At 68.0% G+C, this 24780-nt stretch overlaps 3 protein-coding genes across 11 annotated transcripts; 2 read left to right on the top strand and 1 right to left on the bottom strand.

Moving 5' to 3' along the window:
• The first annotated feature begins 2462 nt into the window (after positions 1–2462).
• On the top strand, positions 2463–6517 carry CORO6 (coronin 6). Of its 6 annotated transcripts, none has more exons than XM_039720558.1 (11): positions 2463–2921; positions 3521–3643; positions 4075–4204; positions 4286–4467; positions 4587–4706; positions 4921–5040; positions 5429–5533; positions 5621–5766; positions 5845–5902; positions 5987–6217; positions 6325–6517. In XM_039720558.1, the coding sequence occupies exons 1-11, from the start codon at positions 2724–2726 to the stop codon at positions 6445–6447; spliced, it is 1536 nt and encodes a 511-aa protein (XP_039576492.1). In that variant the 5' UTR covers positions 2463–2723; the 3' UTR covers positions 6448–6517. The 6 variants fall into 6 exon arrangements, with proteins under 6 accessions (XP_039576492.1, XP_039576496.1, XP_039576494.1 ...); XM_039720559.1 differs by having other exon boundaries at positions 2724–2921; positions 6328–6517; XM_039720560.1 differs by lacking the exon at positions 4587–4706 and having other exon boundaries at positions 2490–2921.
• Positions 6518–6982: 465 nt separating this feature from the next.
• ANKRD13B (ankyrin repeat domain 13B) lies at positions 6983–14867 on the bottom strand. Its single transcript, XM_039720543.1, has 15 exons — positions 14556–14867; positions 11146–11281; positions 10780–10904; positions 10666–10711; positions 10269–10412; positions 9989–10178; positions 9837–9903; positions 9668–9749; positions 9535–9599; positions 9324–9454; positions 9057–9214; positions 8828–8980; positions 8507–8667; positions 8232–8308; positions 6983–8142 (listed from the first exon to the last, which is right to left on the bottom strand). Exons 1-15 carry the CDS (start codon positions 14664–14666, stop codon positions 7932–7934), a joined length of 1857 nt encoding a protein of 618 aa, XP_039576477.1. The 5' UTR covers positions 14667–14867; the 3' UTR covers positions 6983–7931.
• A 1356-nt stretch (positions 14868–16223) lies between these two features.
• On the top strand, positions 16224–24701 carry GIT1 (GIT ArfGAP 1). 4 transcript variants are annotated; one of them, XM_039720525.1, is made up of 22 exons: positions 16224–16320; positions 19178–19311; positions 19393–19505; positions 19591–19696; positions 19772–19858; positions 19968–20098; positions 20175–20269; positions 20350–20392; positions 20572–20598; positions 20884–20932; positions 21015–21087; positions 21700–21797; positions 21878–21989; positions 22068–22195; positions 22273–22425; positions 22508–22735; positions 22844–22897; positions 23168–23254; positions 23358–23431; positions 23525–23707; positions 23833–23896; positions 23996–24701. In XM_039720525.1, exons 1-22 carry the CDS (start codon positions 16269–16271, stop codon positions 24206–24208), a joined length of 2304 nt encoding a protein of 767 aa, XP_039576459.1. In that variant the 5' UTR covers positions 16224–16268; the 3' UTR covers positions 24209–24701. The 4 variants fall into 4 exon arrangements, with proteins under 4 accessions (XP_039576459.1, XP_039576460.1, XP_039576461.1 ...); XM_039720526.1 differs by lacking the exon at positions 20572–20598; XM_039720527.1 differs by lacking the exon at positions 22844–22897.
• The last annotated feature ends 79 nt before the right edge of the window (positions 24702–24780 follow it).

The raw sequence follows: 24780 nt of genomic DNA, 5'->3' as shown, positions 1-24780 counted from the left end.
GGGGGCGGCGGGAGCGCGGTGGGGAGGGCCGGGGGGGACGCGGGCAGCGGGGCTGAGCCCCCCGGGCCCCGGCCCCTCGCCGCCCGCCGGCGGAGATGGCTATATTTGGACAGTGACCTCTGGTCGTTCCCGAGCAGTCGCTGCGGATTCAATTGTGGCAACGTAATGGCACGGCCGGGGGAGCGGGGAGCGGGGCTGTCCTGCCCGCGTCCTGCCCGCACCCTGCCCGTATCCCCCTGCACCCCACCTCTCTTCGCCAGCATCCCACCCGACCCCGCTTGCGCGCCGCCTGCACCCCACCCAGCTCTCACGCCTGCACCCCACACCTGCACCCTGTCCAGCCCTGCCTGCACCTCGCCAGCCCCCCACCTGCTCCCACCAGCCTTTACTGCGCCCTACACGTTGTCTGCACCCTGCTCAACTCCACCTGCACCACATCTGCCCCCCAGCTGCACCCCCCCGCTGCCTGCACCCTGCCCGGACAGCCAGGCCGTCCCTTCCTTCCCTGCGTGCTGACACCCCGGACTCCGCTCCCCTGGCAGGGCTGGAGGTGCAGGGACAGCGTCCCCACGGAGCCTGCTCGCTCCTCCCCAGGTTTGGGACCGTGCTTGAGCCCGGGGGGTGACACCAGCAGTGCCGTGGTCCAGCCCTGCTTGGTGGCCGGGCTCTGGGCCCCTCAGCACCCAGAGCCGTTCAGCCAAGCCAGAGATGATGCTGAAGTGCCCTGGGGACTCCGGGGACACTCGGGGACTGGGCAGATGTGGTTTGGCAGGGCACTGCATGTGCCCTGTGCAAAATCCACCAGCTGGGGGGCATGGAGGAGCAGATCTGCTCCTGCCTCTGCCCACACCAGCTCTGTGGGCTGGGGACAGGGGTGCCTGGCCATGGTTTGGTGGCTGGATGTGGCTGCTGACCATGGCTGTGTGCCCAGAAGAGCACAGGGGTAGCCAGTGGCTCTTGGGTGCTGCAGAGCCCCAGCTCCAAGGGTTTTGTGCTCCTGAGTGTGTCAGTCTCCCCCTGGGGCAGGTTTTGTGCTCCTGAGTGTCTCAGTCTCCCCCTGGGACAGGTCCCAGGAGCAGCACAGGCTGGGGGCTGAGATGGGTGACTGTGGGCATTGTGCCCAGCTGTGGCTGAGGGCTGGAGACCCCACTGAGGCCCCTGGGGGGGCTCCTCCACACCCCAGTGTACCCACGGGGCTGTGTCGGTGCCAGCTCCAGCCCCTGTGCCCAGCTGTGGCTGAGGGCTGGAGACCCCACTGAGGCCCCTGGGGGGGCTCCTCCACACCCATGGGGCTGTGTCGGTGCCAGCTCCAGCCCTTACCCAGGTAGGGGTGCAGAGTGGGTGCCAGGGATCTGTGGCACGGGACCGGGGTCCATGGAGGGAGGCGTGAGCCCCCAGCAGGCAGCTCTGGAGGCACAGCCTCCTCCTGGGCGCTGGGTCCAGCCAGGCAACCTCAGGCTGCTGATGCAGGATGGGATACAAGGGGACAAGCTGTGACCTGGTGCACGGCACCTTTATGACCACCCCAAAGTCCCCTCCATGCTGCTACTCTGCTGCAGCAGCTGATGTGCCAACCCTAGTGCCAGCCATGGGGCATGGCACAGCTGTGGGAAATGGCACAGCCACAGGGCATGGCACAGCTGTGGGGTGCAGCACAGCCACAGGACATGGCACAGCTGTGGGACATGGCACAGCCACAGGGCATGGCACAGCCACAGGGCATGGCACGGCTGTGGGGTACAGCACAGCCACAGGACATGGCACAGCCACAGGGCATGGCACGGCTGTGGGGCCTGCCCGTATCCCAGGACATGGCACAGCTGTGGGACATGGCACAGCCACAGGGCATGGCACAGCTGTGGGGTGCAGCACAGCCACAGGACATGGCACAGCTGTGGGACATGGCACAGCCACAGGGCATGGCACAGCCACAGGGCATGGCACGGCTGTGGGGTACAGCACAGCCACAGGACATGGCACAGCCACAGGGCATGGCACGGCTGTGGGGTACAGCACAGCCACAGGACATGGCACAGCTGTGGGACATGGCACAGGCACAGGGCATGGCACATCTGTGGGACATGGCACATCTGTGGTGTATGGCACAGCCGTGGGCTATGGCACAGCTGTGGGGTACAGCACAGCCACAGGGCATGGCACAGCTGTGGGACATGGCAGAGCTGTGGGGCATGGCACAGCTTTGGGACATGGCACATCTGTGGGACATGGCACAGCCGTGGGCTATGGCACAGCTGTGGGGTACAGCACAGCCACAGGGCATGGCACAGCTGTGGGACATGGCACAGGCACAGGGCATGGCACAGCTGTGGGAAATGGCACAGCCACAGGGCATAGCTCAGCACTGGGACATGTCACAGCCATGGGGTATGGCACAGCTGTGGGACATGGCACAGGCACAGGGCATAGCACAGCTGTGTGTTATGGCATGGCCATGTCCCTGCCCAGTGTCAAGTGGCTCTGGCCACCAGCTGACAGCCCCCAGCCCCCCCACATCCCTGCACAAGGGCTGCCCCTGCTCCCTGGCGTGGGGTCAGGGCAGCACCCCCCATCTCACTTTCTCATTCCTCACCACCTCAGTGTTCCCAGGCTTCCCGCTGTGCCCAGAGTAGGACGAGTCTCTCGGAGCACGAGGCCTGAGGGGACCCAAACCCCTCCAAGCCGTGCCGGGTGGGGAGGTGGTGGCCTGAGCGTGTCCCCCAGCCATGAGCCGCCGCGTGGTGCGCCAGAGCAAGTTCCGGCACGTGTTCGGGCAGCCGGTGAAGGCAGACCAGATGTACGAGGACATCCGTGTCTCCAAGGTGACATGTGACAGCTCCTTCTGCGCTGTCAACCCCAAGTTTGTGGCCATCATTGTGGAGTCCGGCGGTGGCGGGGCCTTCATTGTCCTGCCCCTTGCCAAGGTGAGTGGGGAGGATGCTGGGGTTGGGTCATGTGTTGGGGGGAACATGCTGAGGGTTTTGCTTTTGGGGACCTGCTGTGGCCCCAGAGCCCCCAGCTTTGCCCCAGCACCCCCTCCTCATGTGGGGGCTCAGGGCAGGAACAACCTGGGGATCATGAGCACCTGCCAAAGGTGACATCCCGGGGCAAGCAAGGTGATCTGGAAAACCCCCAGCTGCCTTCCCCCAGCCCCAATTCCCTGGGGGCACAGCACGCCCAGGGAGCAGCACCCAGTGGAGTGGGGGTCTGCCCTGCCAACCCTGGCAGAGAGACTGGCAGAGGGTCCCCAGCCCCTCCTTGCCATGAGAGCAGACACAAAACAGCCTCTCATGGGTCACATGATTCTCCTCTGTGTCCCTACGAGGCCTTGTGCCAGCTGAACCCTATTTGCCCCATGTGCCTCAGTTTCCCCCTTCAAGGCAGGTACAAACCTCTGGCCACTGCCAGAATCCCCTGCATGTCCCCATTTGCGCCACAACCCTCGTGGTGGCCAGGCTGGGCTTTGGGGGGTACCTGGCAAGGTCTCTCTGAGGGGACTCACCCCGGTCCCTCACCGTTGCAGACAGGGCGGGTGGACAAGAACCACCCGCTGGTCACGGGACACACGGCGCCCGTGCTGGACATCGACTGGTGTCCCCACAACGACAACGTCATCGCCAGCGCCTCGGAGGACACCACTGTCATGGTGAGGGGCTGGACGCCGTGGGAGGGGGTGGCGGGTGCTGGGGGAGCGGTGCAGAGCATCCCCCCCCTCGCTGCCTGTGAAGTGTCACTGGCCTATTTTTAGCCGCGGTGCCATGCGTTCGCGCTGGCGGCGGCTGCTCGCTCCATGATGCAGCAGTTTGTGCTAAATTTACCCTCCCTGGCGACTCAGCATGCAGGAATAGCTGGGGGGGGCTGGGGGCTGCACCCCGGCCGTGCCCCCCTCCCTGTGCCCACCAGCACCCGCAGTGCTGGGGGTGCACCCCAGGATGGAGGCGCTTCTGGCGTCCCCTCACCACCCTCCCCGCAGGCTGAGCTGGGATTAATGATGAGGTTAATTGGCTCCGAGGCCCTCATCCTCTTAGTGCTCACACACAGGGTGATCCCCAACGCCCCGCTCTCTGTCCCCCCCAGGTGTGGCAGATCCCCGACTATGTCCCCGTGCGCAACATTACGGAGCCCGTGGTGACACTGGAGGGACACTCCAAGCGGGTGAGCATCATCTCCTGGCACCCCACCGCCCGCAACGTCCTGCTCAGCGCAGGTAAGGGGGTCCCGGGTCACCCTCCCCGGGGTCACAGGAGATCCATGGCGTGACAGCATCTGCCCCCTGGGTCCTCTGCAGGCTGTGACAACCTGGTGATCCTCTGGAATGTGGGGACTGGGGAGATGCTGCTGGCTCTGGACGACATGCACACCGACCTCATCTACAACGTGGGCTGGAACCGCAACGGCAGCCTGCTCGTCACCACCTGCAAGGACAAGAAGGTCCGTGTCATCGACCCCCGCAAGCAGCAGATCATAGCGGTGAGTGCCCCTGCTGTGCCCCCCCATCCCACCCCGGGGTCCCCCCAGTGCCTGCCTGACCCTACTAACCCCGCACCGCGCGTCTCTGTGTTTGATTTAACCCGCTAACGCCGGCGCAGGAGAAAACCAAACCGCACGACGGCACGCGCCCCATCCGCGCCATCTTCGTGGCCGATGGCAAGATCTTCACCACGGGCTTCAGCAGGATGAGCGAGCGGCAGCTGGGCCTCTGGGACCTGGTACGAGACAGCGGCTCCAGCCTGGCCAGCGCCGACCCCACCGATCTCAGCCCAGCCGGGAGCGCTCTGGGTGCCGGGGATATTCCCTGGCAACGCGCGTGCTTAGGGAGCATTGTGGAATAGGACTCAACGGCGGCTTTGGGGGACAGATCTGGACCCCCTCCATATTCCCTCCTTCCCATGCCCCGTGCTGACTGTCTCCCCCTCCCCCCAGGAGAGGTTTGCCCCCCATGAAGGGCTGAGGCCCGTGCGGGCCATCTTCACACGGGAAGGACACATCTTTACCACGGGCTTTACCAGAATGAGCCAGCGGGAGCTGGGCTTGTGGGACCCGGTAACGAGGCCGCATGGAGTGCTGCCCTGGGAACTTGGCCCCCCAGACCCCTTGCTAACCCCCCCACCCCAGGATGCTGTGTATGCTGCATCCCCCTCCCAAAAGATGCCAAGTTCCCAAGTGTGCCGTGCAGTGCTGGGGTGGGGAGGGGGCTGGGAGGCAGGGAGTGCTGGGGAAGGGGGGTACAGCTAGGCTGGGGGTACCCGGCCATGCAGGTAAACAGGAGTGGGGCTGGGGGGGCATGCCAAGCTGCCTGCCTGGGGGGTTGTGTACCCCAGAGGGGACAAGCCCTGTCCCCCAGTGTGCCGTGGCTAATGAGTGTGACTAACCAGGGTGGGGGTTTTGGGGTCACTGCTCACACCCCTCCACCACTGCTCCGGCCCCCCAGAACAACTTTGAGGAGCCCATTGCCCTGCAAGAGATGGACACGAGCAACGGGGTCCTGCTGCCCTTCTACGACGCCGATTCCAGCATCGTCTACCTCTGCGGGAAGGTAACCCCCCTTCCCCAGGGTGCACCCAAATGCCACCCTGTTCCTGAGGGTGCCAGGGCTGGCTAACACCTGTCCCCACCCCGGCAGGGTGACAGCAGCATCCGGTACTTCGAGATCACGGACGAGGCTCCCTACGTGCACTACCTGAACACCTACAGCAGCAAGGAGCCCCAGCGGGGCATGGGCTTCATGCCCAAGCGTGGGCTGGATGTCAGCAAGTGTGAGATCGCCAGGTGAGAGCCAGGGGGGCTGGGGGGAGCCAGAGGGGTCAGGGGGGTCAGCTGGGGCCTGACTGCCTGTGCCCCACGCAGGTTCTTCAAGCTGCACGAGCGCAAGTGCGAGCCCATTGTCATGACGGTGCCACGCAAGGTGAGCCTGGGGGCGTCCCAGGGGAGATGGGGGCCTGGGGGGGGACACACCCCACATCTCACCGTGGGCTCTCTCCCCCCGCAGTCAGACCTCTTCCAGGATGACCTTTACCCTGACACGCCGGGCCCCGAGCCGGCCCTGGAGGCAGATGAGTGGCTGTCGGGGAAGGACGCAGAGCCCATCCTCATCTCGCTGCGGGATGGGTACGTCCCCATCAAGAACCGGGAGCTGAAGGTGGTCAAGAAGAACATCCTGGACAGCAAACCCCCTCCAGGCCCCCGACGCAGACACTCCACCTGCGACTCCGACTTCTCTGTGAGTGTCGGGGGATAGGGACGTGGCAGCAGGGCTGTCCCCCCGCCCTGGGGTGGCATGGGAGAGGCCAGACCCGTCAGTGACCCTGTGTCCCCCCCTCCCTGCAGCAGCCAGCCTTGGAGGAGGTGCTGGAGGAGATCCGTGCCCTGAAGGAGACGGTGCAAGCGCAGGAGAAGCGCATCTCCGACCTGGAGAACAAACTCGGCCAGTTCACCAACGGCACGGACTAGCGCGGTGGCCACGGGCAGGGCCAGGACTGCCCCGGCCTCCCGGGGATTAAAGCCGAGTCCCCACCTTGGGCAGGAGCCCGGAGCCGTGTTCTTTCCCCAGGAGCCGAGGGGGCAGGGAGGGCTCGGACCTGACCCCTCCTCCACTGGCATCAGCCGCATCCTGGCACACGGGCACCCCCTGCAGCACCCGAGGGGGCCCCGCTTCAGTGCCCGCAGGCTGGGGCTGCCGAGCACCCCAGCACGGGGACCTGCACGCTGGGCACCAGCAGCCTCCCAGGACAGGGCCAGGATGTGCTTGTGCACGGTGCTACGCCCCCACCCCATCACCCCCTCAGCTCCCCCTGCCCCATCGGCCCCTCGGCGGCTGCTCCCAACCGGCTCTGCTCCTGCACCCCTTTAATAAAGGGCTCAGCCACCCTTGGCTGCGTGACAGTACCCAGGGACGAGGGACCACCGTGCCGGGGTGCTGCCAGCACCCCTCTGCCAGCCCCTGCTGCCTGTGAACCCCTGGCCCAGGCAGAGGGAGGCAGAGAGAGAACATTAAAGAGCATTTATTGGTGTTGGCCGCGGTCGGAGCTGCTCGGGCTCCCCCGGCCCTGGCCCAGATGTTGCTGTGGGGTGCACGGGTGGGTGGAGGGAGGGGCACCAGCTATGAAAAGTCCCAGGGGAGCGAGCCCAGCCCCCCCACCCCGCAGCCCCCGGCCCCCCGTGTGCAAAGGGGGAGCAGCCGGGGCAGGGGGCCGGGGTTAGCACCATTTGACGTAAGGTTTCTCTCGGGGTCAGTGCCCTGGACGAGGGGGTGCAGCGCTGTCAAGGGGGGCATCCGAGCAGGGTGGAGGGGTGCGAGCAGGGGTAAGGGGGGGTGACACCGGGCTGCCCTCCACAGGCACCCCTTCAGCTGCCCCAGCAGTCCCCGTGCCATGGGGGGCTGGCTGAGCAGCCCCTCACTGGCTGTGGGGCACAATAGGGCTGAGCCCCCACCCCTGTTGGCAGGCAGAGCAGCTCCCGGGTAAGTGCACTTGGTAGCGCCTGGGCAGGGGGGGAAGAGGGAGCTGGGCAGAGCCCCCTGGCTCTGGGGGCACCCCGGGACCCCACGCAATTGGCAGCCCACCCATCCGGGGCAGGATGTGCCCCCCACCGCCTTCCTGGGGTGAGGGGCTGAGCAGCACCCCGTGGGGCAGCTGGGGGAGATGGGGTGTCCTGGAGAAGGGGTACAGTCCGTGGGGTACCCTCCCTGCTCCCTGCCACCCCAGGTGCAGGCTTAACACCCACCCCAACCCTGTGCTGCTGTGGGGTGCCCCCACCTCACCCCAATACTGCCCCAGCTCTGGGGACGTTCTCCCAGTGCCAAATCCCGCTCCCCCGTTCCCCATTTACCCTCCGCAGTTCTTGGACTGGCTCCCCCCACGCCGCTCCCCCTCTGTATCCCCAGACACATCCCCATCCCCACCGGGGCGGGCGAGGGGCTCAGTGGGGGCGCGGGGTCACTTCTCGGTCAGGGAGAGCTGCAGGATGCGCTGCAGATCCTCCTCCTCCTGGCGCGTCCGGCGCTCCGCTTCCTCCTGCTCCCGCGCCGACAGCGCCATGGCCAGGCGCAGCTGCTCCGCGTAGCTGGGGAACAGCACCCCGGGCCCCCGGCCGCCCCCCGCCGCCGGGGCCGCGGGGGGACGCGGGGATGCCGTGTGCTGGGGAGTCCTGGCGGGCAGCAGCGGCTCAGCGGGGTCCCCGAGGGGCCGGCACCCCACACCCGCTCCCCCCAGCGGGGCTGGCCAGACCTTACCAACCTGTCTCCCCGGCGGCCCTCGTGCGACATGGGGTGGGTGCCCGGCTTGCTGTTGGTCAGTGCTTCCCAAATGGTCACCTGTGGCCGGTGAAAGAGGGGGGGCTTGGAGGGTGGCATCCCAAAAATCAGCTCCCCACCCCAGCATGAATTCTGACCCACCACCGTGGGATGCAGGGATGGAGAGAGGTGGGGTGAGTGAGGATCCCAGGTGGGTCGGGATGGGGTGGGCAGCGGGGTCTCTCAGCCAGGAGGAGGTGAAGGGGTGGCAGTGCCCACCTGGTCGTACTCGCTGCCCGCTTCCAGCAGGCTCTGCTGGATGGCAAACTGCAGCAGGTCATCCTCGTCCTCCCGCAGGGCGTCCTGGTGGGTGCCCACCACGCTGTACCCCCGCGGCACCTCGAACAGCGCCGGGTCCATCTCACACGCTCGGCACGAGGCTGTGGGGAGACCACAGCTGGCCTGGCTGGGCACCCGTGGGGTCCCCCTCCTACTCCACCCCACCATCTGTGTGTCCCTTACCCTGCTGTGACCCACTGCCAGCAGCTGTACCCCCATGGGACCCCTTCCCATCCCACCTCACCGTGTCCCCCCACATACTGAGGGAGCTGGAGCTGCTGACGCTGGAGGAGTCGCTGCTGGGTGAGGGTGCCTCGCTGCTGGGGCTGTGCCGCAGGGAGCTGACTGGCTCGTCACACCCATTGAGGTTGCCGAAGGTTATTCGGGCGTTGAGGATATGGAAGATGGGGATTTCTGCAGGAAAAGGGAAAAAAGGCGAGGAGGGAAGCTGGCTGTGCCAGCCGGGTCAGCAGCAGTGCCCAGTCCATACCAATCTTGACGGGGAAGCCGGGCGGGAGGCGCAGCGTGATGAAGTCCCGCAGTTTGGCGAAGAGCGCGTTGCTTATTGCCATGAGGTCGATGATGGGGGCAACCTGCTCACACAGGGACAGCGGGTGGTCCTCACACAGCCACAGCTTCGCCTTGAACCTGCCAGGGACAGGCGTTGGGCTGGGGACCCCCACCCGTCCCCACCTCGAGCTCTGCAGCAGTGGAGGTGGGAACGCAGGGAGTCCCTGCCTGCTCCTGCCCCTCTCACTTCTGTGTCTTGGTGGTGAGCTCCATGGGCCGTCCCATGTCCCGGTTGCCCAGCTCGAAGTTGGGGTTGAAGTACTCCTCAGGGGTGATGGCAGTGGGGTTGGCGTGGCTCAGCGTCTGCGTGATCAGCGTCTGCATGGGGGCACAGCCCCGTAGGGTGAGAGGGGAGGTCTGACTGCAGGGCCACCCCTTCCAACCCCTGAGACACTCACCCCATTGTTGGGCCCCACGTGCTGCTCAGCGATGCCCAGGAAGGATTGCAGGGGGGTCTTACAGCCTGCGGGAGAGGAGGGGGTGAGGGCAGGGCCGGGGGTGCCCTGCCCGCCCAGCCCGTGCTGGCTCCACCTTTGCTCTTGCCCTTGTGCTGGTCTGAGAGGTGCTCGGTCCGTGTCCGTGTGATCAGCTCCACGTTGGAAGCGCCATAGACCTGGCCGAGGAGGGGGAATGCAGAGGTGGGCACCTCACAGTGCAACCAACCACAGCCCCCCGGGCAGCTCAACTCCCTGCCCCTCACCTTCGCCTCATACCCATTCACCATTTCTGTCTTCTCGCTCCTCCAGCCCAGGATCCCAGACTTGTTCCTAGGGTGACACGGCACCGTGAACTTGCTTGGACAGCCCGGGATGCCAGCACCCCCGGGGTGGGCTCGGTGCCACCCCAGCCCACCTCTCGAAGGCGATGTTCTTGGTGTCGAGCTGGGTGGTGACCACGGGGGCCGTGAGCCGCCCCATCACCTGCTCCTCCGTGGGCTGCACAGCAGCCAGCAGCACCTCCTGGTCGTGGCCGGCCAGGGCCAGCGTCTCCGAGTAGACCACTCGCCTGTCGTGGTCAATCTCCATCACCACAGCACTGCTGTCTGCAGGGAATGGGGTCAGGACAGCCACGGTCCCCACTGCGTCCCCCGGCACCACTCCCCAGCGAGGGGGACACGGCGGTGTCACCTCACCTTGTCCCCGGAAGACGAAGCTGCGGTTGCCCCGCTGCCAGGTCATGTGGTCAAAGCCCAGCAGCGTGGTGTCCACCCGCAGGTTCTGGCCACTCTTCCACACCTTGTAGGTGTCGCTGGGGCAGATCTTGGACACCAGGGGCACTGAGGAGAGATGCCGATAGCCCAGCCGGGGATGGGGACACCTGCACCCCCGAGGGGACTGCCAGCACTGAGCTGGGTGGGGGACACACCTGGGGAACACAATGCCTTGGCAGGATGGGGGTCTGCAAGCTTGGGGTGTCGGGGGCAAGGGGGCAGTGACCCCCAACCTGGGCAGGGGGATGGATTCTGGGGCTGGGGGACTCTGCTGGGAAACTCCTGCTCCCCCCACAGCCACGCTGTGCCCCGAGCTCACCCCAGCTGGTGAACTCCCACTTCATCTCCACGTAGAAGTCCTGTGCCTGTGGGGAGCACGGAGGGGTCAGGGGAGCCCCGAGGCCGCTGGCCCAGCCCCTGCAGAGGGAGGTACCTTGCGCAGCTTCTCCAGCAGGACGGGGATCCCCGCCAGGCGCTTGATGGCTCTCTGGTAGTCGCGGTAGCGCAGGACCAGCTGCACCAGCTCCAGGTCACGGGTGCTCACAGCCTCCTGCAGGACTGCAAAGGGGCAAAGGGGCAGTGTCCAGGGCCGTGGCACGGCGTGGCACTGCAGAGCTGGGCGCTGCACAGGAGCCACAGGCACCGAGCACCACATGAGCAGTGTCTGCAGCACCAGGGTGAGCCTGGGCCCATGTCCATGCCCACATCTGTGTCCACGCTCATGCCCACGCCCACGCCCATCTCCATGCCCGTGCCTGCATCAGGGCAGCTTGAAGGAGGATGGAGGGCACCCACTCACCTGTCCACCCGCTGCGGTTCTCCTTGCCCACGTCGGCGCCATGCTTCAGCAGCACCCTGGCACACTCCAGGTGGCCCAGCGTGGTGGCCAGGTGCAGCGGAGTGCGTCCTCGGGGGTCCAGCTGCTCGATGTCGGCCTGCCAGGAAGGAATGAGGCTCTGAGATCCCTGGGGTGGCCAGCCCTTGCTCCCCAGGGCTCTCGCACACATGTGCAGCTCCCTGACACAGAAAGCAGCCAACATTTGACAGTATCTGGCAGAGCAGCCCCGCCCCGACCTCCCCAAGGAGAGGCACCTCAAAGCCTCTCCCTGCTGCCACCGCCAGACCCATGGAGAGGGCATGGAGAGCCCGGTGGTTGCTGCCAGCACCCAGCACACCTCTTCATAGCCAGGCGGGCACAGAGCGGGGCCACGGCGTGGCAGTGGGGGGCACGGACTCCCCTGGCACAGCACACAGAGCTCTGCACGCCACGATGCAGCTGCAAGCTCCAGAAGAGCCCCCACCTCTGGGATTTGGAGGGGGCTGTGCCCAGTTGCCAGGCAGCAGCTGCCGGCAGCCCCCTGTGCCAGGGCCGGCGCCGGGCTGCGGCGGGCGCACGTGTTCCCCTGCCTGAGCCGGGGGCGGGCGGCTGCGGGAGCCCAGCGGTGCTCCGAGGATCCCCGCGGCCCTGGGGAGCCGTCGCCGGGGCTGCCGTTGTTTGTGCCAAGCCCGGAGCCTGGCACGCAGCCAGCCCCGAGGAATCCCCGGTGCGGTGGCGGGTGGGCACCCACGGGCCCTGCTCCCCGTGTGGGAGGCAGCGTCACACCCGTGCCCAGCTGGGGAGGTGGCTCGGGGAAGGGGGGGCACCCTCTGTGCCCCCAGCAGCCAGATGGGGTAGGAGTGCTCAGAGAGGGGCACTCAGATGCTGCCAGGACAGGACGCAGTGGGGCAGTGCCCAAATGATTGTTTTTGGGGAGGCCACCCCCAGGAGAACAAACCTGGGGTGCAGGAGCCAAAGGTGCCAGCTGGGACAGGGCAGCCAGAGGGGTTTGGGCATGGGCAGAGGTGGAGCGTGGGCTCCCTGGTGCCCCGAGTCTCACCTGCCTTGCTCTGGGCATGCCCTGCACTGCTGCTGCCCCAGGGCTGTCCCTGCCCCTGCCCAGGCTGTGTATTCCCATGTCCCTTATCCCCAGGGATGCACCAGGCAGGGGGACCCCCCCAGTCTGCCCACACCACGGCAGCAAAACAGCCCCCCAGTTCCCTGGGAGCCAATGTGTCGCTGCAACGCTCTCCAGGCGACTGCTGCTTCTTAATTGCACTAATGAAACTGCTCTAATTAAGGCAATCACCCCCTAGCTGGGGGCGGGTGCAGCAGGCTCAGTGGGGGTCCCCAGCTGCAGCCCTGCCCCAGCACTGGGCAGGAGGAGGGTCCCCAGTGAGGGGACATGGTGCTGGAGCCACCCCAGGGGACGTGGCGTGACCCAGATTGTGCCAGCAGGAGCTCAGTCCCGAGCCCTGGGGTTGGGTTGGCTCCAGCTTGGGGACCACAGCACAGACCTCCAGGTGCTGCCCATCCCAGGGCTGTGACACCCGCCGGGGACGAGGACAGGGCTGGGGTGGCTTTGGGGTGGCAGCGGTGCAGTGCAGAACCGCAGCTCAGTCGCTCCTCCTGTGCCAGCCGGGCACGTGGCACAGCACGCCCCTCCACTGGGGCTGTCCCTGGGCTGGAGAACCCCAGCTCCTGCTCCTGGGTAGCAACAGGGGACATGAGCCAGCACGGGAAGATGGTGCCAGGCACTGCTGTCCCCGTGCAGCCCCGGGTCCCTGTCACGCCTCAGGGGGCAGGCTGTGGTGAGGGGTGTCCTGGCACAACAGGCTCCACGTCACTGCCTGCCACATCCTCGTGATGTCCCTGTCAAGGGGAACCACTGACCCTTGCTCCCTTGTGGAGGCAAGGGAGCCCATGGTGACAGTTTGGGGGTGACAGACACAGAGCCCTTACAAGGACATGGAGAGGAGCAATGCTCTCAGCTGCCCCAATGCTTCCCAACCCCAAACACCCACACTGGGAAGAGGCAGCACGTGGAGCCACTGCCCTGTGGGGGTCACCAAGGCAGAGGGAGGGCAGAGCCCTGGGCAGGGGGGCACCCAGCCTCCAGCATTTACACAGCAGCAGCCCCAGCCCCTCACCCAGGGGATGCTCTGGCAGGGAGAAGGGCTGAGCCGTGTCCCTGGATGCCCTGGACAGAGCAGGGAGCCTGGGCTGGCCCTCACCTCCTTCCCCCAAGCCCTCCCCTGCCCCTGAGTCTGGCCTGCAGCACCCGTGCCCCCCCTGCACCCCTGGGGTGCACACATGGCTGGCTTTGCCCTCACCCAGCAAGTGCCAGGGGGGCCAGGGCAGAGCCCCCGCACTTCCCGGGCTCGGGGGTTGGAGCCTCTCTGCAGGCAAGCGGGTCCGACCCCCCCGCAGCCCCCCCACCTCCCCACGTCTGCCGAGCCCGGCTTTGATCTCCGCCGCGCTGAGCTCCTGGGAAGGCTGACCCCAAATGAGCAGGAAAATAAAAACACTCTCCATGGGGCGGGAGACCGGGGCGATGCTGGCGCAGCCTCCGGCTGGACCCCACAATGGAGACGGGTGTGGCGGGAGCCATCGCCCGCATCCCGGCGGGAGCTTCGCGGCACAATGACCCCCGCTCCACGCACCAGCAGGGTCCATCCAGCATGGCCTCGGTGCCTTGGGGTTTGAGGAGCCGGGCCGAGAGGCTGGGGATGCTCAGCACAGCATCCCCGCCAGCCTCCCTCCAGCGCCTGCGGTTTCCTGCGTCTTCGGGGTTGGGTTTTAATTACCTGAATTGCATCGCCACGGGGGAGAGGGAGGCTGGGAACCCGCCGGGGAAGCACCCACACCCCGCTCCATCACCGGGCGGCTGGGAGGTTCCCGGGCTCAGGGACAAAGTGGGTCCCCTCACCCTGAGAAGAACCCTTTGAGGCTGGGGGGCTGCGCCCCGACAGCAGCAGGGCCCTTGTCCCCCCGGCCCAGAGGGGCTCAGAGAGTGGGGAGCTGAATGCTGCACCTCCAGGGGGGCCGGCAATACCCTGAGACGCGGGGGACGGCCGGGGGTCTGCAGAGGCCTAGCAGGGAGCTGGGGACACGTGCGGGGGGATGCTCGGGCTGCGTGTGCTAGAGGATGCAGGGGACCCGCGGGTGGCACCCAGCGCTCCGCGGCAGCCCGGGGGCAGCAGGCACAGCCCAGGGGTGCAGCTGGGGACACACAGCACACCCCCCGAGCCCCGCCAGCGCACAGAGCGACACCATCCTTATCACCCCCCTCATCTCCATCCTCATCCTCACCCCGGCCCCGAGCATTGCATCAGCCCGAGCGGAGCCGGGCCGGGCCGGGCCGTGCCGGGAGCGTCCCCGCGCCGCCCCACCTGCTTGGCGCTGAGCTCCCGGTCCAGGTCACGGGCGCGGTTGTGCCAGACGAGGTAGTGCAGCGGGTACCTGCCCTCCGGCCCCTTCCTGCCCGAGCAAGACGCGAGCATCCTCCGTGCATGCTGGAGCGGCGCGGCGGGCGCGGCGCGGGGCGGCGCGGGGCGGGGGGGCGCGGGGCGGGGCGGGCCGCCACCTCCCGCCCGGTGCTTCCCCGGCCCCCCCCGCACCGCCCGGCCTCATGGGACTTGTAGTTGCCCTGCCCGGCATCGCCCCCTTCTTCTTCCTCATCTTCATCCTCCTCTGTCCTCGCCCCCCTCCCGCACCGCTCAGCCCATCACCGCAGCCTGCGATCCCGCGGGGGGGGCCTGCAAAGGGGCACCCCATTGGCGATCAGCATCCTCCCCAGATTCCCCCCTTTCCCAGCTGATCTTCCCCTTCCCAGCTGACCTCCGCTCCCCCAGCGGGGCAGCGGCTCGAGCATATGGTGGGGCAGGGGTGACGGCGCAGGTGGGGACCAGGTGGGGGGACCCCGACTCCCGCCCCCGCAGCACCAGGCACGGGCCCCCAGCCCCGTTTCCTTTTCCGCCTGCGTCTCTCCCGGGCGGGCGTCGCGTTTTCCGGCTGCCGCCCGAGAACAATGCAAGGCTGGGCCTCTGCGGCCGCCCCGGCCTCCGCCGGCGCCGCGCTCCTGCCCCGCACCCGCTGCTCCCCCCTCCCCGGGAGGAACCCCCCCGGTGTTGTTCTCCGCTCGGCCGTGGCGGTGGCGGTGGTCGCATCCCCGCGCCCCCGTCCCCGCACAGCATCCCCCATCCCCCTGCCAGCCCCGCTGCCCCATGACGTCATGAGCCACCTCCTCAGCAGCCGCGGTGAGGTCACCCGGGAGAGTCACCCCGCCTGTCCCACGGTGCTGGGGACACCGTGCGGCCCCGCTCCCCCGGCTCCCGCTGGGGTTTAACCCCCCTCCAGCTGTCCCCCACAGGGTGTCCCCTCTGGTCCAAGTACTTAAAGGGTCGCAGTGGGGAGCAGACCCTGTGTAGTACCCCTACCCACCCCCAAAATCCCCTGCTGAGCACCCTAAAGGGTGTGTGGCCCAGCCCAGTGTCCTGGACAAGGGGTGTGTCCGGGAGTGGGGGGCACAGTGTCAGAGGTGGCTTTGGGAACAGGGCTGGGGCTGCCCCAGGGCTCGGCTGGATCCAGAACAAGTGTCCAAGACAGGACTGAAGCAATTTGAGGGTGCCCTGGGCTGGGACCGCGTTACACAGGACCCGGAATAGGAATGGGAGGGGTGCCACCCCTCCAGGATAAACAGGACAAGGGCTGGGAGCAGGAGCAGGACAGTGCTCTGGGCTGAAAAGGGGGCCGGGAGTCCCGAGGACGGGCACGGGGGTCAGGCCCGGGGGATGCCCGGGATCAGGAGCAGAGCAAGGGCCGGGCTGATGCCCGGCAGCAGATGCGGTGCGCGGGTCCGGGGCTGCCCGGGGGGCGTTTGCAGGTGCGGCTGCGGGTCGGGGGCGGCGCCGGTGCGGCTGTGGAGCGGTGCCGGTGCTCGCCCGAATTCGCGTGCGGCTCCCGCTCCGTGTGCGGGGCGGGGCCGCTCCCGGTGCGGGTCCCGGTGCGGGGCGGCGCCGGTGCGGATCCGGGTTCGGGTGCGGCTGCGAGTGCGCCCCACGCTGGCGCAGAGGCCCGGGCCCGGGCCCGCCTCGCCGCTGAGGATGTCCCGGAAGGCGCCGCGGGCAGAGGTGTGCGCCGACTGCAGCGCCCCAGGTAAGGGCCCCCCCGCATCGGCACCGGCACGGCCCCGCCGCCCCCCCCGCGCCTCCGGCTGCGCCCCGGAGCCTGCCCTGCACCCCCCCCGCGCCACCGAGAGCCCCCTCAGCGCCCCGTGGCACCCCCGGTGCGCGCCCCGCACCCCCGCTGTACCCCGGGGTGTTTGCCCCCGGAGCGCTCCCCGTGACCCCTTTCGCATCTCCTTCTGCACCCCACACCGAGACCCCTCTGCAGCTCCCTGGGTGCCCCCAGGATCGCCCTGGTGGTTCCTTTCTGCCCCCCACCTCTGCACACCTCACTGAGCCCCCCGCCTGCCCCCCAGGAACCCTCCGATGTGCCCCCAGTGAAACGCTTTGATGGAACTCATGACCCCCTTGCTGCAGCCCCTTTTAGCCTCCTGGAACACCCTCATGCACCCGGGACACAGCCGCGATCCCCCCGCATGCCCTCCTCCGAGCCGCTCCAGCGCACCCCGCGTGTCCCCACGCCCCCCTGCACCTCCCACCCCTTTCTCACCCAGCGCGGGGGCTGCTGGCACAGGCTGGGGACGCGCCGGTCGGTGCCAGCAGCGCTGGTGACCCTGACAGGGTGATGGGGGACACCGTCCTGCGCCCCACAGGCGGCACCCACCCCAGCCGGATCCGGGCTCGGCGGTGCCGCTTGGGCGAGCCGGGCACCGCCGCGCTGCAAGCCAGAGCCGAGCCTGGGCAAGACCATTCCCATCCCCGGCGGTGCCCGTGCCCGCAGCCCCCACGCTGGGGACGCGCCCGTGGGCGTCGCGGAGGGTTTGGCCCCCCAAACCCTGCCCACGGTAGGGCCGGACCCCAAAGCTGCCCGCGGCCGGTGCAGGTGGCCCCACGGCAATGAATGAACGGGGCTCGGAGCCGGCCCCGGAAAGCTGCCCGCGGGCCAAGGCTGTGCCGAAATTATTCCGGCCACGTGCCAATGGCCGGATCCTGCCAGGAGAGCTGCCGGCACGCGTGGGCGAAAGGCTGCCCTGCCTCCAGGCATCCCCCGTGCCGGGGGGCAAGCGGGGGGCCAGGGGTTCCCGGGGCGGTGCCGGGGCTCCCTGCTGCGGCCAGGGGAAATGGAGACCAGTTTCTTCCAATCTCTTATCGCCTGGCAGCCATGGGAGGAAATGAGTTATAAAGTCCAGAGGCCGTTTCCTAGCGCGCTGGGAGCACCCGCTGTCGCTGCCGGGGATGCGCTGCCTGGCCCTGCGTGGGGAGGTGCCCGGGGGTGCCCTGATCCCTCTGCCCGGCCTCCCTCGGCCCCACGCAGGGATGCCGGCTGCCCCAGCCCTGCCATCACCCGTGCGGGGCCGAGTGGTGGGGGTCCCGGTGTCAGCCCGCGTCCCGGTGCAGGGATTGAGGTGCTGCGAGCTCCCTTGGACTCCGGGATCCTCCCAGGGTTTGGAGTGTCCCTGTGCAAGCACTCCGCGATCTGCTGCAGTGCCCGCCCGCATCCCGCCTCATCCCAGCGGTCCTGGGGCGGGAGGGGCTGTTGCCCCAGGGATACTCGGGATCCACCCGCTTTGGGGGGCCGGCTCCCCCCGCACGGAGCGTCCTGTTCCCGGCGGTGGCCGTGGGCAGCGGGTGCGAAGGCACAGATGCCGCCGCACCGGCTGCCAAGGCGCTGCCATCTGCGTGCGCGGGGCTGCCAGGCTGGGGGGGCCGGCGCTCCCCCGGCCACCCCACCCCGGCCCCGGGGCGCTGCAGCACGCCAGGATGCCGAGCCCCCCAGCACGGTGCCCTGGGGGCTGCGTGGGGAGGGGTCCGGGACCCTGCAGGGAGGAAGGAAGTGGGGGAGGCTTGGCTGCCTGCCTTCCTCCCTCTGTGAGGTCGTGAGGCCACTGTCCCCCCTCAGGGCCATCGCGCAGGCCAGTGCGGCCACCTCCCCAGGCCCTGTATGCCCGGGCTTGGGGCTGTCCCCTCCGTGGGACAGTGTGGTGTTTGTTTAGGACCTGCAGAAACAAGGGGAGGGGGTGGGGCTGGGCAGAGGGTGGCAGGGCTCCGCTGTGGTGCCCGGCAGAGGGGACACCTGGGAACCATTCAGCATCGTCACCCCGTGCCTGGCTGCGTTTCCCGGGAGAGGGGGAGGTGGCTGTGACCCAGCGGGGGTCCGCAAATCCTGTCCTCATGCTGCTGTGAACAGCTGCAGCTCAACGGCCACACCACGGGGCCAGACCCCATCGTCCCCAGCCCCGTTTTTGGGGTGCAGGCGTGGGGAGCTGCTGCCTGGCCCGGAGCGGTGCCCCCGCGGGTGCCGGGGCTGGTGCCAGCGCGGGGCCAGCGCGGCTGCTCAAACGATCCTTTGTTCCCGGCGGGGACACAAAGGGCTCCAGTCCGGCTGGCCGGGGCCAGCGGCGGGGCTGGAGGGGCAGGGCAGCGTGGGGGGCCATGGCACCTGCCCCGGAGCTGGGGTGTCCCGGGGGCTTGGCTGGGCTGGGGTGCTGAGGGTGCAGAGCTGGTGACCACCCTACATAGGAGCCCATGGACTGGGGGTGCCCACCCATTGTGGGGCACACTGCCCCCATCCAGGACCTCCCAAACACCCAGCCGGGGGCTCTGGGGGTGAGTGACCTCGCAGTGAGCCAGAGTGCCCCTGATTGGAGTGTGCTGGCATCATCCCTGCCACCAGCTGTCCTCCTGATGGTGGGGGGCCAAACCCTGCCCCCCTTTTGGCTGGTGGTTGCTATGGGAAACCCGTGGGTTTCCCCTGGTGATGGGCTGAGCCCCTCTCCATCTCTCGGGAAATGGTTGCCGTGGCAACACATCCCCCCTGCTGGATGGATGCATGAGGAGGGGACGGCATGGGGAGGGGACACCCGCTGACACCCCCATGCCACCCCCAGACCCTGGCTGGGCGTCGATCAACCGTGGGGTGCTCATCTGCGACGAGTGCTGCAGCGTGCACCGCAGCCTGGGCCGCCACATCTCCATCGTCAAGCACCTGCGCCACAGCCCCTGGCCCGCCACCCTGCTCCAGGTGGGTGCTGGGGACGCTGGAATGTGAGGACACGCATACTGGGACCCCCCGTGCCCACTGGGCCCTGCCTGTCCCCTGCAGATGGTGCACACCTTGGCGAGCAACGGGGCCAACTCCATCTGGGAGCACTCGCTGCTGGATCCAGCGCAGGTGCAGAGCGGGCGCCGGAAGGCAAACCCCCAGGACAAAGTGCAGTAAGTGCCCCCTGTGCTGTGGGGAGGGGGTCAGCTCTGGCTGGCAGCCCCCTCCTCATCCCAAAACCCACTGGCCACCCTCCAGCCCCACCAAGTCGGAATTCATCCGTGCCAAGTACCAGATGCTGGCCTTCGTCCACAAGCTGCCCTGCCGGGATGACGACGGCGTCACTGCCAAGGACCTCAGCAAGGTGGGGTGGGGGCTCAGGGACCCCCCTGTGGCAGTGGGGACAGATCCCCCGTTACCAGCTCTCTCTCCTCTGCAGCAATTGCACTCGAGCGTGCGGACGGGCAACCTGGAGACCTGCCTGCGCCTGCTCTCGCTGGGTGCCCAGGCCAACTTCTTCCACCCGGTGAGCTCTGGTGGGGCTCAGGGACCCCAGAGGTGGAGTGGGGCCCTGGGGGGTCCTGGAGCCTCATGGCACATGCAGGCTGCAGGGCTGAGGCTGCCCATGCCCGCAGGAGAAGGGCACCACACCACTGCACGTGGCCGCCAAGGCCGGGCAGATCCTGCAGGCAGAGCTGCTGGTGGTCTACGGTGCTGACCCCGGGGCACCCGATGTGAACGGCCGGACCCCCATTGACTATGCCAGGTGAGGGCAGGGAAGGGGGTCACCCCTGCCTGCACCCCCGCCTAGGGTGGGCATCACCCCTGCTGCCCTCCCACAGGCAGGCAGCCCAGCACGAGCTGGCAGAGCGGCTGGTGGAGTGCCAGTACGAGCTGACCGACCGGCTGGCCTTCTACCTCTGCGGCAGGAAGCCGGGTGAGCCAGGGGGTCCTGGGGTGAGGGGGGTGCCCCGGAGGGAGCACGTGGCCCTGCTCACCACCCCTGTCTTTGTGCAGACCACAAGAATGGGCACTACATCATCCCGCAGATGGCTGACAGGTGAGTGCCTGGCGCCCGTGGCCCCGCTGCCCTGTCCCATGTCCCCCCCAGCATCCCCGCTGGGCTGAGGGGGGACCCCGGTCACTGGAGCATCCCTGGGGGTGGGGGGTCGTCGTGCCCGCGCGTTTAACATCCGCCTTTGTCCTGTTCTTCCCTCCGCTGCCTTCTCCGGAGCGCAGGGTGCGCCCAAAGTGCATGGCACAGAGGTATTGTCCGCTCGGCTCCGGGGGCCCCCATGCTGCTGGCATGGGCCCCCCCTGCAGCCCTGGCCGCTCGGCCCAGCCCAGCACCCGGGGGGCACTCGGGGAGGGGGGTCCCGCCCGCCCCCTGCCACTTCATCCCCCTGTGCCTGCCTGCCAGCCCTGCTCGGTGAAGCCCCCAATGCCTGAGGGGGGTCCCTGTCTCGGTGGGGTGCAGCTGGGGACTGTTTTGGTGGGAACAGGCCAGGAATAACCCCCACTTTTTGTTTCCCCCCTCCCCGTACCCCCCAGCCTGGACCTCTCTGAACTGGCCAAGGCAGCCAAGAAGAAGCTGCAGGCGGTGAGTGGGGCCAGGGCAGGGCTGGGGGGCGTCCCGCCTGCCCCTCTCATCCTGCCTGACACTGTCCCCTATACTGCTGCAGCTCAGCAACCGCCTCTTCGAGGAGCTGGCCATGGACGTGTACGACGAGGTGGACCGTCGGGAGAACGACGCGGGTGAGCGGGGGGCGCGGGGTGCAGCCCCCCGGGGCCGGGGCGGGCGGCTCGGCGCAGGGGAGGAGCGGCCGGCGGGGCCGGCTGAGCCCCGCGCTCCCCCCGATCCGGACGCGTCCGCCGGGACCGCAGGCCCCTCCTTCCTCATTCCTCCGGCCGGGAAGGTTTGCTCAGCGTGAGGGGCCGCCGCTGGGTGCCAGGGCTGGGGTGCTGCTGAGGTGGGTGCCGGGATCCCCCAGGGATTGGGGCTCAGCCTGCAGTGGTGCCCCTGATCTGGGGGGTGGCAGGGTGGGGGTTTCCCGTTTCTGTAGCAGGGTGGGTGCCAACAGACGTGTCAAATCATCTTCCCGCCGGCTGGGGGGTGCTGAGCTGGTGCCTGAAAGGGTGAAGAGCATTGGGGAGGGTCCTGTTAGTGGGTTATGGGGGGACCCCAGCCCTGCTGGGTGGCTGGGGGAGGCGATTCCCGTCAGCCTGGCCAGGCTCCGCTCCCAACCCCAGCAGGCTGGCCCTGCGCCCGCGCCTGCGTCCTGCCGGCTGCGGGCCCTGCAGCCTGCTTGTCCGGGGGGGCCCAGCCCCTGTGTCCCCCGGGGTCTGACACCAGGTGCCTTCCTGCAGTCTGGCTGACAACGCAGAACCACAGCACGCTGGTGACAGAGCGCAGCGCCGTCCCCTTCCTCCCTGTCAACCCCGAGTACTCAGCCACGCGCAACCAGGTGAGGCCCCCTCCAGGCCACACGACCCCCTGGTGCACCCAGACCTCTGCTCACCCCCTTTTTCCCACTCCTGCCCCCAGGGCCGGCAAAAACTGGCCAGGTTCAACGCCAGGGAGTTTGCCACTTTGCTCATCGACATCCTCGGGGAAGCCAAGCGCCGGCAGCAAGGGAAGAGTCTGCTCAGCCCCACAGGTGAGGCACGGAGGGCAGCAAGGTGGGGCTGAGCACTTCCCCCTGCCCTGTGCTCAGCACCCACCCTGTTCTCCCCAGACGCCCTTGACTACTCGCTGCGGAGCCAGAGTGACCTGGACGACCAGCACGACTACGACAGCGTGGCCTCTGACGAGGACACGGACCAGGAGCTGCTGCGCAACGCCTCCCGCAACAACCGCGCCAGGGTGAGCCCGGGCCCCGGCTGGACCCCCACCCAGACCCCCGCCTCTGGGATCCTGGCGCTGAGCTCCTCTCCCTGCAGAGCATGGACTCCTCCGACCTGTCAGACGGCCCCATCACGCTGCAGGAGTACCTGGAGGTGAAGAAGGCCCTGGCTGCCTCTGAGGCCAAGGTGCAGCAGCTGATGAAGGTGAACAACAGCCTGAGCGATGAGCTGCGCCGGCTGCAGCGCGAGGTGGGTGCGGGGCCAGCGGGACTCCCCTCCTCAGCATACCCTGCTCTCCTAGCTGATGCCTTCCCCCTTCTCCTGGCTGCAGATCCACAAGCTGCAGGCAGAGAACACGCAGATCCGGCAGCAGACTGGTCCTGCACATCCAACCCCGGCCCCCAGCGAGCGGCCAGAGCACGGGCACCCCCCGGGCACGGCCCCCCCACACCGCCGGGACCGCCAGGCCTTCTCCATGTACGAGCCGGGCTCGGCACTGAAACCCTTTGGGCAGCCAGTGGAGGAGCTGGTGACGCGGCTCCAGCCCTTCAGCCCCGGCGTGAGTGTGCTGGGTGGGTGGGAGGGTTTTGGGGTGCAGCAGTCTCCCCAGCCCCGTGGGGCGCTGGGTCCTGTTCCCGCGGGGCCATAACCTTTCGTGTGTCGCCAGGAGGTGGAGGACGAGGCTCTGTACTCCATGCACATCCCGGCCAGCGTGTACCGGGTAAGGGGGCCGCAGCGGGGGCGGCTCCTGCATGGGACATGGTGGCTGTCGCCTGCCCAGGATGTGGCCTTTGGGATGTCCTGTCCCCCACCGCCCTGCACCCCCCTGGGTCAGGCCGGGGACCTCCCCAAGGGATGGCAGCTGCGGAATGTTCCTGCATGCAGGGTGGCGGTGTCCCCTGTGCTCGTCCTCCCCTGCACGTCACCAGGGTCGGCTCCACAACCTTGTGCACCCTGTTCAGCATGGGCTTCCCCTCTTTTCCCCCTCCAGATCCGGAAAGGTCCATCTGCCTCCTCGGTGCCCTTCCCTCCATCCTCCCCGCTGCTGACCTGCCCGCCTGATGGTGCCCGACACATGGTGACGTATCAGGGACGGGGAGCAACCCTTGGGGTGGGGAGACTCCAGACCCTGTGTGGGGATGGGGCTGGGCAGGCCTTGACACTGCTCCTCTCCTCTCCAGAGCAAGCTGGACCGGCATGGCAGCGGCACTGACAGTGACTATGACAACACACAGGCCGGTGAGGTTCTGATCAGGTGAGTGGTGGGGCTGGGGGCTGCAGCAGGGTACGTGGGGACACAGGGACAGGGGGCTGATTCTGACCCAGGGCGGTTGGTTGGTCCCTGCAGCATGGAGGGGAAGCGGTATGTGGAGCTGAGCAAGGATGAGGATTTCCCCCACGAGCTGGACCCGCTGGACGGGGAGCTGGACCCTGGCCTGCCCAGCACGGAGGATGTCATCCTCAAAACTGAGCAGGTCACCAAGAACATCCAGGAGCTGCTGCGGGCAGCACAAGAGTCCAAGCATGATAGGTAGGACTGAGGCACAGCCTCAGGGTCCTTCTGGACACCCAGACAGGGGTGGGGCCATGCCTTGTCACCCTCCATGGCTGGAAGCTGCTGTCCTTGTGTTGATCACCCTTTGTCCTTGCCCCCAGCTTCGTGCCCTGCTCAGAGAAGATCCACTTGGCTGTGACAGAGATGGCATCACTCTTCCCTAAGGTAGGAGGAGCGGTGTGTCCCTGAGGCAGCTGTGGTCCCCACCAGACACTGTCAGCCCCTGAGCACAGGTTCTGATGCCGGTCCTGTGCCCTGCCACAGAAACCAGCACTGGAGACGGTGCGGAGCTCCCTGCGGCTGCTCAACGCCAGCGCCTACCGGCTGCAGAGCGAGTGCCGCAAGACCGTGCCCCCCGAGCCCGGCGCCACCGTGGACTACCAGCTGCTGACCCAGCAGGTCATCCAGTGTGCCTACGACATCGCCAAGGCCGCCAAGCAGCTGGTCACCATCACCACTCGTGAGAAGAAGCAGTGAGCGCCGGCCCGCGTCCCCCCCATGTCCCCAGGCCCCCGCACTCTCCATGTCTCCCTTCCCTCCGCCAGCAGCCGGCACCTGGGGCGAGCATGGCTGCAAGTGGCCTTTTTGGGGAGCTGAGGTGCGGGGTTCCTCGTGCCCCCTGTGCCATCAAGGAGCTGGTGTTCAGCCTGCGGGGTAGGTGCCTGCATCCCCCTGTACAGCCCCCTGCCCACCCCGCGGCGCGCGCCTAACTTATCCTGTACATAGCCTCTGTAGCTCTCTGTGGCGGCGGTGGCCTCGTACCCCCACTCCCCACAAAACCCCTCTCTGGGTGGCCGGTACCCCCGAGGCCCCCCATGGCATTACACTGGACTGGGGCGCCCGCGGGCCCCCCCTCCCCGGGCGTCCTGAACCCCTCCCTGGGCATCCTGCCCCGTGCCGGGGCCGCACTCCCCACTGTAAGATGTGTCCTTGTACATTTGTATCAATAAAGGTGTGAGCATTGCACGGGCCCCGGCTCCTGCGCCCATGGAGGGTCTGTGGCTGCAGGGGCTTCAACCCCTGCGGCGCCAGGCAGGGCTTGGCCACGT

Source organism: Passer montanus, unplaced genomic scaffold, assembly GCF_014805655.1.
Source record: "Passer montanus isolate IOZ18808 unplaced genomic scaffold, ASM1480565v1 scaffold44, whole genome shotgun sequence".
In the NCBI taxonomy this organism is placed as follows: domain Eukaryota; kingdom Metazoa; phylum Chordata; class Aves; order Passeriformes; family Passeridae; genus Passer; species Passer montanus.
This window is presented reverse-complemented; position numbering and strand designations above follow the sequence as displayed.